Raw genomic sequence first — 10,115 nt, 5'->3', positions numbered from 1 at the left:
TTTATTGGGGATTTGGAGGATGGAACAGCGCTGGGGAATTGGGGGAAGGGGAACAGACAAGTTGCTGTCATTTTGTTCTTCAGTCTAGTTGTGGAGGACGTAGTGACACTGGCCCTCATATGTGGGATCCGAACCGGGGCCCTCTGGCATCCCAAGCCAGCTCTTAACCAACGCGCCACTCGGCCGGCCCTTGCCCTCTACTTTAAATCGCTGCCCCTTCCTTCCTCTGCCAGTACCCAGAGTCCCCCACAGGCCACCATCAGCAGAGAGCACAACTGGAGGTTGACACTTCCCCAGTCTGCAGGACCACCTCCCCACATTAGAGCCCCAGGGAAGCCCCCTGCAAGGGTTTGGCCATTTGCATTTTAAAGGCAACCTCCCCCCAATCCCCCCAAAAATAAAACTTTTAAGGTTAACTTATATATAAACCCCTCTGGGCCTGTTGCCTGGGATTTAGGACTCACTCTACTCTACCTTAAATTCAAAATTTTTGGAGGGGAGGGTTTTTGTATTTACCACAGCCCCTCCCTCATCGCATGGGGCTGGGCCTGCCCAGGGCTTTTGGAAGTGGGGTTGGTCACAGATCCTGGGAGCACAGTTCAGGCTGGCCTGGCCTAACCCCTCAGACTGTGATCAGGCCAGGGGTCACCAAACAGTCACATGTCACTTTGAATGAGAAGCCTTGAACTGAGGCTGAGAAATGAAGTTAGGAAACAGCTCAGCCAAAGGCAATTTGGCTTTTTTTTCTTTTTCTTGTGTTTTTTTGGGGAAAAAAACCTCTATTGTCCGACTAACCTTCCATGATGCTGGAAAATTGAATTTATTTCCTGAGCAGTCTAGTCCAATTTCCCCTGGGTGGGGATGAGGCGGGGCTACTCTCCCTGCTGCTCTGACTTAGAAGCTTCTGGCTCTTCTCGGAGACCAGGACCCTGAGCCCTGGCCCTGCCAGGCAGCACCCCCACCCCACAGCACGATCCTTCCTCAGAAAGTCCCCACTCCCACCCCTGCATGCTGAGGAAACATTTTCAGGAGCTTTAAGTTTCCTTGTCATTCTCACTCTCTCAGCAACCAGCTGCCTTGGCCTGTCCCCCCACCCACCCCATGTCTCTGTGTGTGCCCCCTCTGAATCCCCCAGGCTCCCCATCTCTGTCTCTAGACTCAAAGGCAAGCCCATAGCGAGAGGTACAGCTGTAAAGCATTTGTGCTGGCCGCCAGGCTGGCGGGCGAGCCATCTGCAGCCGGGTAGCTGCCAGGCCTGAAATGACGGGAACCCTGGGCCTCAGCCCAGCCCCAGCCCTTCCACCCCAACCCCCAAGGCAAGAACCTCTGTCTACCAAGGCCAAAGAGTCCAGGGGTGAGGGGAATGGCCTTGAGGCCAGTCCAGGAGACGGGACAGGCACCGTCAGCCCCTACTTGGCAACCCGCATCTGAGCTTCGCTGTGGGGGTGGGGAGGCTCTCCTGGGGGGAGGACTGCCCACCCAAGCCTCAGTGGGAGACTTGTCCTCAGCTGGCCCCCAGCCCACCACCACCCTCCATGGTTAAGGGGAAAGTTCCCAGGCCAATAGCCTGCAGAGTAGGGAGAAGGGAAAGAAGGACCCTCTCTCCCAGCCCCAGGGAAGAGGAACCCCCCAAACCTCCACTTGCCCTTTCGTCTGTGCCCCCCTCTCCCCTCCTGGGGGAGGGCATTGAGTGAGTGGGCCGCTGAGACAGACCTCAGGTCACAGCAGACCCATCTGGTTTCACTCAGGAGAGCAGGCTCCCAAGTCGCGGAGGGCACATGGGAGAGGGAGGCCATGCCCCGCAGTCCCCCCAGAGTGCAGCCCCTGTCCTATCTGGTCTCCTTTCACCTCCCAGCGGGGCCTCACACGCAGACACCAGAAGGCTAGGTAAGGCGGGGAAACCTGAGGGGCCTGCCTTTTCCTACCCAATCATCTAACCACAGACGTCTGTCCATAGTTAGACGTCCAGACCACAGGGAAGGGAAACTGAAGGAAAGAAGGAAACCGGACGGAGGAGAAAGGGCCCAAACACAGACATTCAGAGCAAGTGAAGGTCCTAGAAATCACCAGGTCCCAGCTGGACCTTATTACAAATGGGGAACCAGAGGTCCTGAGAAGGAAGTCTAATAGCACCGCTTGCTGAACTCGGCCCAAGCCCTATTCACACATTCTGCCCACTGATCTTCACAGGCACCCTCTAGATAGGAATTACCATCCCCACTTGACAGACGGGAAAGCTGAGACTCACAGGAGTGAAAGGTCTTACCTGCCCAACCTTACCCAGGTTCCGGTAAGTGACCAAGTCTGTTTGATTCCAGAGCCTGGGCACCAGGCTGCGCCCCCAGGAAGCCAAGGCTGCCTCAGTAGTCCATGCCCCAGGGCCACCATTTTGCCTCCCCTGCTGTCTCTAGACTTGAACCAGGTAGGAACCCAGTGCTGGAGAAATCTACCCTCCCCGACCAGGGCCTGCTCTGGCGCCCCAGTCCTCACCCTCCCAGTCCCAACTTCTGTCTCCAGGCCCAGGGTATAAAGGATACAAATCTGAAACACCAGCCTCCCTGATCATGGCTTGGTGCCGGGGTTCTAATCCTGGCTCTGGATGACCTTGGCCCCTCAACTCACCCGTCAACAAAACGGACTGGTTGTCTAAAGCTGGCTTAAACTGATTCTGCGGTTCCCCAACCCTCTATTCCTATCATCCTGAACAAACCTAGAGGCTTCCCTTTGGCTTGGGTGGTCTTTAGAAAGAAGGTTCTGACACCAGTTTCAGAATTTAGAACTGGCAAGGAGGCCAAGAGAACAGGGGACCCAGCCAGCCGTGGAAGCTGCTAATCTCCATCTCTGCCTGGGGGAACTTCACTGCTGCCTCCACTGAAAGCAATTTGTCATGCCCTGAATTAAGTGATTCCAACAAGGGTTTAATTTCAGTTTAATGGCTCTGTTTTTATGTGTAATCAAATACCACTGCATGGCGAAAATAAGTTGTTTGCACTTTAGAGTGTGTAAGGGCCCGAGAAGCCAATCCCACCGAGTTTCTACTCCCAGGCTCCACCAGCCCCTCTCTCTAGTCTGGCTGGAATTGTCTAGGTCCTGGGGAAGGGGGGCTGGAAGCCTGAGGAAGACAAGGGGTCCATGGGGGAGAGGTGGTCCTGGCGGTGCCTGTTCACTCAGCAGAGCATGTTTCTAATTATCTGCAGCACCCTCCCCCTTCTACTCCCTGACCCCACCCCTCCCCAACCTCCTGGGGCCTCAAACATAGAGGGGACAAGTCATTCTGACAGTGAGGATCTAATTAGACCCTTGGCTGGCTGGAGTGGTGTCTGCTCCACCACCACCCCCCACCCCCCGTGGGTGTGCCCAAAGGGGCCCCATTGTCTCTCCTCCACTTACTGTCCCTAGGCACTCCCCCTCCCCCTGAATACGCGGCCTCCCCCATTGACCCTCTCCCCTGAGTGCTAACAGGCCCCTTTCCTCCCCTCTTCCCTGGGACAACTCAACATCCCAGCTGCCAGCGGGCCTCCCAGCTCCATCCAACCACATCATCTTGAAGTTCTCTTTCTAGGTCAGAGGTGACATTGCCATAGGGGTCTGGAATGCAGGGGGAATTTCTCTGGCTGGGAATGTTTCAAGGTCATTTACCACACAGCCATCTCCCCCACCCCCCTGCCCCCCAGGAAGGGGGGCCAAGCAGGCGCCCCAAGTCCTGCATGCCTCATAACATTCCTGGAGCTGCTTGCTGGCAGAGTCTGGCCCAGAGGGCAGAGGGGTTGGGACCAGCGGCCTTTTCCTGGAAGGAGTAGAAGCAGTAGCAGGAGCTGGAACTTCGGTGCCCTGGTGGGAGGCTTGCCCAGCAACGCAGAGATGCCCCCACCTGAAGCTAATACTGGAGTCAATCCAAGTCTCCATTTCTCCCCCCTGCTCCCACCCTGCCTTCTTGCCAATGGAAAACCCAGCCCCCAACCCTCCACCGACATCAGGGCTTGATCTCCACTAACGAGCTGGGAAATGGAAACCAAATGTCTGATGTAGACCAACACCAACGGGCTAGGGGATCTGGCAAGGCGCCCCCATTCCTCTGCTCCAAGCCACAGTAGGGGGGAATAACATTTTTCGGGGAGGCAGGGTAGAGCACTCCAGGGCTGTGGTTTTAAGTCCAGGTGTGGTGGCCCCATGAGGACATAAGAATTTGGTCCTTGCCACCTCCTCCTTTTTACCTCTGCCAGAGATGCCGATGCCCCCTGTGGCAACTAGAGTGACCATTCAAGGGTATTCGAAGGCTGTGGTCAGAGGGCCTAGGTGCAAACTAGGTCGGGAAGTCCTCTCTGGAGCCCTGTTCTCCCCTCTGTGACACTGCCCACGACAGTTCACTTTGCCCAGCAGGGTGTCCACTTTGCCCAGCAGGGTGTCCACACCGACACTGAGCTGCTTATAGTTCCTTTTTTTTGACACCTAGGTCCCTGATTGTGGGAGCAAGCGTCAGGGGTGGGGGGGGGCAGTGTTTCTGTGGAATATGGAACTCCCCCTCTCAAAGTGCACATCCTCTATTCTTGGATGCTAGACAGTTCCCCACTAACCCTGCCGTGGGGACACCTAATGAGTGAAGGTCACTCATTCACAGCCTGGAGTGAATGAAATACATACTCTGAATTTTTCATTCCCTCTCCTCACCTCATGCACATGCAGTCAGATTCACACAGCCCACATATTGACACACCAGACAAATACTCGCGTCTACACACACCCAGACCAAGTACACATGCCTTGTAAAAGTCCACACGCTCACTCACATTTCAGGTGTCACTTTCCTATATTCACACACGTGTGCACATGCACACACACACACACACACCATAAATATACATGTATCACAAAGGCATGGCCCAGGCCGTATGCGCAGCCACTTCCCAAGCAGACCCTGCTTTTTCTGAAGGCCCATGAAAGGAGCAGGACCTCCTGCCATCTACTGCCAAGGGCAAGGCTAGAGCATTGAGCAGAGGGCCTGGAGACAAGGGAAGTTTAAAGAAATACTTTTCCTGTATTTGGCTTAGGGACCTGAAACTTAATCAGCAACCTACACCAACCTCCTACACCGAATTGCCTGGGCTTTTGCCCCAGAAGTAAGGAGGGGGCTGAGAGAGCAACCTTTAGCATCGCTTTGCTCTTCATCTCCTGCTGCTGGCAGGGACCTGTGATGCCTCGGGGAGACCAGATGGCAGCAGGATGCCATCACCAAGTCAGAGCTAGAGCGATGAGTGAGGATCACAGCCCCAGACTCAAAATGCAGACAGTACAGGTGCCAGCACATCAGGAGCCAGTGAAATCGAGAGGCCTGGCAGTGCCTGTGGAACTGGGGAGGAGCTGGAAACCCAGGAGACTGCCAGACAGGAGGCCGTTCTCCCAGAGTGCACCAGCTTGGGGCACAGGGCCTCCAGGCTGCCCGTGACCTCCTGGGGAGGAGTCCCCACCCAAGAAATCAGTGCCTGGCACAGAGGTAGGGGAGAGGGAGGGACACTGGGAAATGACCAGGAAGCCAGCCGTACCATGTGGTCACAAATTTTGGGGTTGACACCGAAAACTCACAGCCTGGTGTGCCCAGAACAGCAAGGTCAAAAATGACCCCACTGCCAACCTTCACCACAACCCCCAGTCAGGAATCCAGGCAAGCAGAGCTATGGAATGTGCTCGAAAGTTTACCCCCTTTTCCCAAGTTCAAGGCAGTGCCTCCCCTCACTAAATTAATAAATCAAATCCAGATGCAAACCCAGTCTTGCTGATGCCCTAGGAAACGCCCTAGCTTCACACACCAGCTGACCCCAGATACGAGTCCTGGCCCGGCAGGGCTAGCCTGGCTCCCTCCCTCCAGAAGCCATTATTTCCCCACCAGGAGTCTGAACACAGACAGCACAGACTTCTGGGACATGGAGTCTCCCTAGGAAGAGGCTTCAGGGAGAGGACAGTGAATTGGCTGACCCTTCACCATCTTCCGCCACGTAGGACAGGCCTCCCCACCCCTGGTACATCCCTGTCTCTAATTGTAAATAAATCAACCAAACACAGTTATCTAGGATTTTTTGTTTTGTTCTGTTTTGTTATAAAAAAAAAAAATGACAAGACAAGACATCATGGCCAACTGCTAGGTCCCTAAGTGTCCTTCCATCCAGTGAAGCCGGAAAATGCCCAAGGGGTAGGGGAGTGTAGGGGAGGAAGGGGTAGGGGTAGGCGGTGTGGGGAGGGAGGCGGAGTCACAGGCTGTAAGCCACTGAAGGATGGAGTCTTCCTGGTGATTTCATGGCTCTGACCACACATGGATAGAAGCTGGACCCCAGGCAAGTCCCTCACCCCGCAGCAATGCCGGTCCCTTTCTCCATCAGGCACACGCGGTCCGATCACACATTCTTTCCTCCCCTCCTGACTGCTCAGAGGTGACCTGCACAGCCCCAGCCCTCTGTCCCACAGGCCTTCCTCTGACCCTCTTCCGTCCCCCGTAGCAGGGTCTCAGTTGTCAGGCAACAAGCAGATGGCACTACACCCCACCCGGGGGTAGGCTTGTCTCTGCAGCTCCTTCCCTCTGGGGGGACCTGGGGAGGAAGAGAGGGGGAGTTTGGCAGGCCTTAGCTTTGGGAGTGGGTCAGGTCTCTTGACCACTGAGCCATCTGCTATACCCCACACCTTCCCTATGGCCTCCACTTTCTGACTAGATTGAGGGGAGGGACAATGGTCAAGGTACAAGTCTACTTTCCTCCTCTGATTATGGGAGACTTCTCCCACAGGCTTGCACTCATCTTATAGGAGGTGGCCCCACATGTCCAAATCAGAGGAAGTCAGAATAAGAGCCCCCAGTGCTGAAAACTAGAGCTGGCGTGCAGGATGTGGTCAATCAACGTTTTCAGATGGCTGAATGAATGAATGAATGAATGAAGCCAGGATCAATGTGGAAATACACCAGGGCTCCCCGTTGCCACTCTCAGACCTCTCAGGCTATCTAAGCCCAAAGAGGACAACCCTAGGTTCCCGCTCACCCCAAGGGCACACCCATGCTCATAAACGCACACATACACACACACACACACAAACAAACACCCCGAGGGAAACTTCTGGGCCAGAGGCAGAGCCAGGACTCAGACCCAGGCTCCAGGTCAGCTCTGCAGCCTCCAGGGGATGGGGTAGCAGGAGGCACTGAGCCCCCTGCCTACTGGTAGGGCTCACTCTCGGAAGCTGTCAGCCAACTGGTGGCAGTCCAGCTCCCCTTTCGGCTCCAGGCCCCCCGCAAGCTTCACTCCTGTCTTCCGGTCCACACACCAGCACTTGCCGCGCTGCCCATCCAGGGCCGGGTGGCACTGCCAAGACAAGGGCATGAGAGATCAGTTCCCAGGCAGCCGGCCTCAATCCCACCCCAGCCCCCAAGTCAGACAGTTGCTTGACGATGGCCTCTGAGGACGGAGGCTCTTTCATGAGTACAAGTCCTCTGAAGCTCACTGGAGTAGAAAGAACTTGACCAAGAAGGAAAGGTCCAGAGAGTTTTAAAAGGCAGGGCCTTTTAAAGAAAGATCTATAGCCTACCTGCAGGGGAGGTTGGATCCACAGGATTTAGAGGTGCAGCTGGATTTGCAAGGCTAAGGCTCAGGTTGGAGATGTTCTGAATGTGTTCTGATTGGGTTGGGACTTTAAAGATGGGACTATGGTTAAGAGCAGGATCCTGGTTGAAGTGAAGGTGGGATCAGGGTAAGAGTTGCAGATGAATTGGAAATTATAATTAAAACATGAGTTGGATAAAGCTTAGAGCCCAGGTCAGAAATAGAACGAAGATAAAGATAGAGGTCAAGGTCAGGACAACTAAAGCAGTTAGGCTAAAGTCTGGGTTGGGATTAGACAGGGGAAAGAGGGCGATCAGAGGGCAAAGGTGTATTTCAGAGTCAGGATTAGAGTTGGAGTGAAGGTTGTCTTAAGGGTCAGAATTTGTCTGGGGATAAAGGGTCAAGTGTGAGAACTTTAGTAGGATAAAAATTGGGGGAAGAAAACCCATAGAACTGTTCAACACAGAGAGTGAACCCTAACGTAAAGTATGGACTTTAGTGAATAATAATAATGTGCCAATATTAGTTCCTCTATTGTAACAAATATATCACACTAATGCACGATGTCAATAGGGAAAACTGGGGGTGCGGGAGTAGATGGGAACTCTGTTCTTTCTGTTCAACTTTTCTGTAAACCCAAAACTGCTCTAACAAATGAAGTCTGTTAAATTTTTTTTTTTTTGATTAGGGGAAAAAAGCTTTTTAAAAATTGGGACCAAAAAAAATTGGTGTTGGGATACACATTGGAGATAGGTGTGGCATTGGTTTTTGGGGGGTCCCCCCTGGTCCTCCACTCATCGCACACCACCCATAACCTCCTCATGCCATCCTGGGATGTACAGACTCAGGAGCAGCCTTTTTCCTCCTAGTTGGGCCTCTGCTGACTGAGTGGCAACCCCCTTTGCGGATTTGTCTATAGAGCATGAAGTGTGAGGAGGTGTGTGGCTGTGCCCACAAAAAACTGGAGAAAGAGATCCAGGCCAAGGCTCCCCAGACGACACCCAGCATGAGGCACCCCAGTGCTCTGCCAAGATAAGCCACCCTTCCAAGCGGGTCCAACTCTGACTGACCAGAGATGGAGCTGGTGCAGGCCAACCTTCCTGAGCATCCCAGCTTCCTGGAGGCTTGTTGGAGGAACCCATGACCCAAGGGTGTGAGGAAACAGAGATTCCCTATGTTCATGTCTTCTCTCTTGCCCCTATCTCCAGCTGTCAGATCTGGCTTCACCTCCATCCTGGGTGTACCCCAGGTGGCTGGGCTGCTCTGCTTGGGGGAAGGGGCAGGCTGAGTTTCCTCCTTAATCCCTCTTGACTTAGCCTCTCCATTCCCAGGTGAGACCTCAGACATTGCATGACAAAGGAGAACAAATCACAGAAAGGGAGTAGGGGGAGTGAGAGAATGTTGGGAGGCAGAGGTTGGCAGGACTATTAGTGAATCAAGATGGAAATAGCCCTGGATGGGAAGGCAGGATAGTTGGTCTGCCATTAACTCACTCTGTGACTCTGGGCCTCAGTTTCCTCATTTCTGAAATGAGTGAAGCGGACAAAATGAGCCGAAGTTCTAAGCTGAGGGAAGGCCCTAGGGGTTAGGTGTGGGTTGGGGAGCCTCCCCGCTCCTGAGGCCTCCACGCTGGGCAACGCTGTGGAGAGGCCGGGAATGCCCCCAGAGCTGAGGCCAGGGCCCAGCAGGAAGGAGATGGAGACCCACCTGCTTGGGGTGGAAGTTGCCATTGCGGTCGCAGTTGGGGATAGGAATGATGTAGAGGTCCTCGTGAGTGCGGCTCTGTGATGCAGCCAGTCGCTCCAAGGCCCGGTGCAGCTCGCTCTGGCAGGAGCCCTGGGGCTGGGGAAGAGGGAAGATGAGACTGCTCATTGGAAGGGAGAGAGGAAGAAGGAGAACCAATGATGGAGGCCAGGCAGGGCTCAGTGAAGGGCCTGGCTTGGGTTCAGGGGACACTAGTGGGGAGAGCAAGGGGACATTGAAGAAAGGATCTTCAGTCAAAGAGCTTCTAAAAAGGAGAGGCATGAAGTGAAGGGACCTTGTGGGGACAGGGGCTGTGGAAACCTGTGGAGAAGGACTGGAAAGGGGTAATTTCTAAGCAGGAGAGATGGATGAAATCACATAATCAACAACTTGTAAGACCCGGGCATAGATCCATCAGAACCACCCATCAGAAAGGACATTTACCAGACCCTGGAGCAGGGTCCCGAGACCCCTGCTATGGGCAATCCAAGAGAAGGGCCATGAAACACCAGGAGGCTTGGGGCAACTACTATTTACCAAGCAGTACAGAAGTATTTCAGTATTTAACAATCACTTCAGCAATCCCAACGTATAGAACTGCTGAGCAGGAATGGAATGTCAAGGAAAGGAATGAGGACTCTCTGGGTCCTGGTGGTGCATACTAGGTGCATCTTGCACACAGCAGGCATCCAAAGAATGTTTACTGAATGAATGTAATCCAGATCTGCTGGTGGTGCTGGGTGTGTGTGTGTGTGTGTGTGTGTGTGTGTGTGTGTGTGTGTGTGTGTGTGTGTGTGC

The 10,115-nt window shown here is 54.0% G+C and overlaps 1 protein-coding gene across 2 annotated transcripts in view; it reads right to left on the bottom strand.

The window, feature by feature from the left end:
* Positions 1 to 6,057: 6,057 nt before the first annotated feature.
* IGFBP4 (insulin like growth factor binding protein 4) overlaps positions 6,058 to 10,115 on the bottom strand; it is a 12,026-nt gene continuing 7,968 nt past the window's right edge. The window contains exons 3-5 of one of the 2 annotated variants that reach the window (XM_019638831.1): positions 9,282 to 9,416; positions 7,207 to 7,337; positions 6,058 to 6,578 (exon numbers count right to left, since the gene is read on the bottom strand). In XM_019638831.1, the coding sequence (XP_019494376.1) occupies positions 6,524 to 6,578; positions 7,207 to 7,337; positions 9,282 to 9,416 (321 nt within the window). In that variant the 3' untranslated portion in view covers positions 6,058 to 6,523. Of the gene's footprint in view, positions 7,338 to 9,281; positions 9,417 to 10,115 lie in introns of both variants that reach the window. The other variant, XM_019638832.1, reaches the window with a different exon arrangement.

Source organism: Hipposideros armiger, unplaced genomic scaffold (genome assembly GCF_001890085.2).
Source record: "Hipposideros armiger isolate ML-2016 unplaced genomic scaffold, ASM189008v1 scaffold_40, whole genome shotgun sequence".
Lineage (NCBI taxonomy): Eukaryota > Metazoa > Chordata > Mammalia > Chiroptera > Hipposideridae > Hipposideros > Hipposideros armiger.
This window is presented reverse-complemented; position numbering and strand designations above follow the sequence as displayed.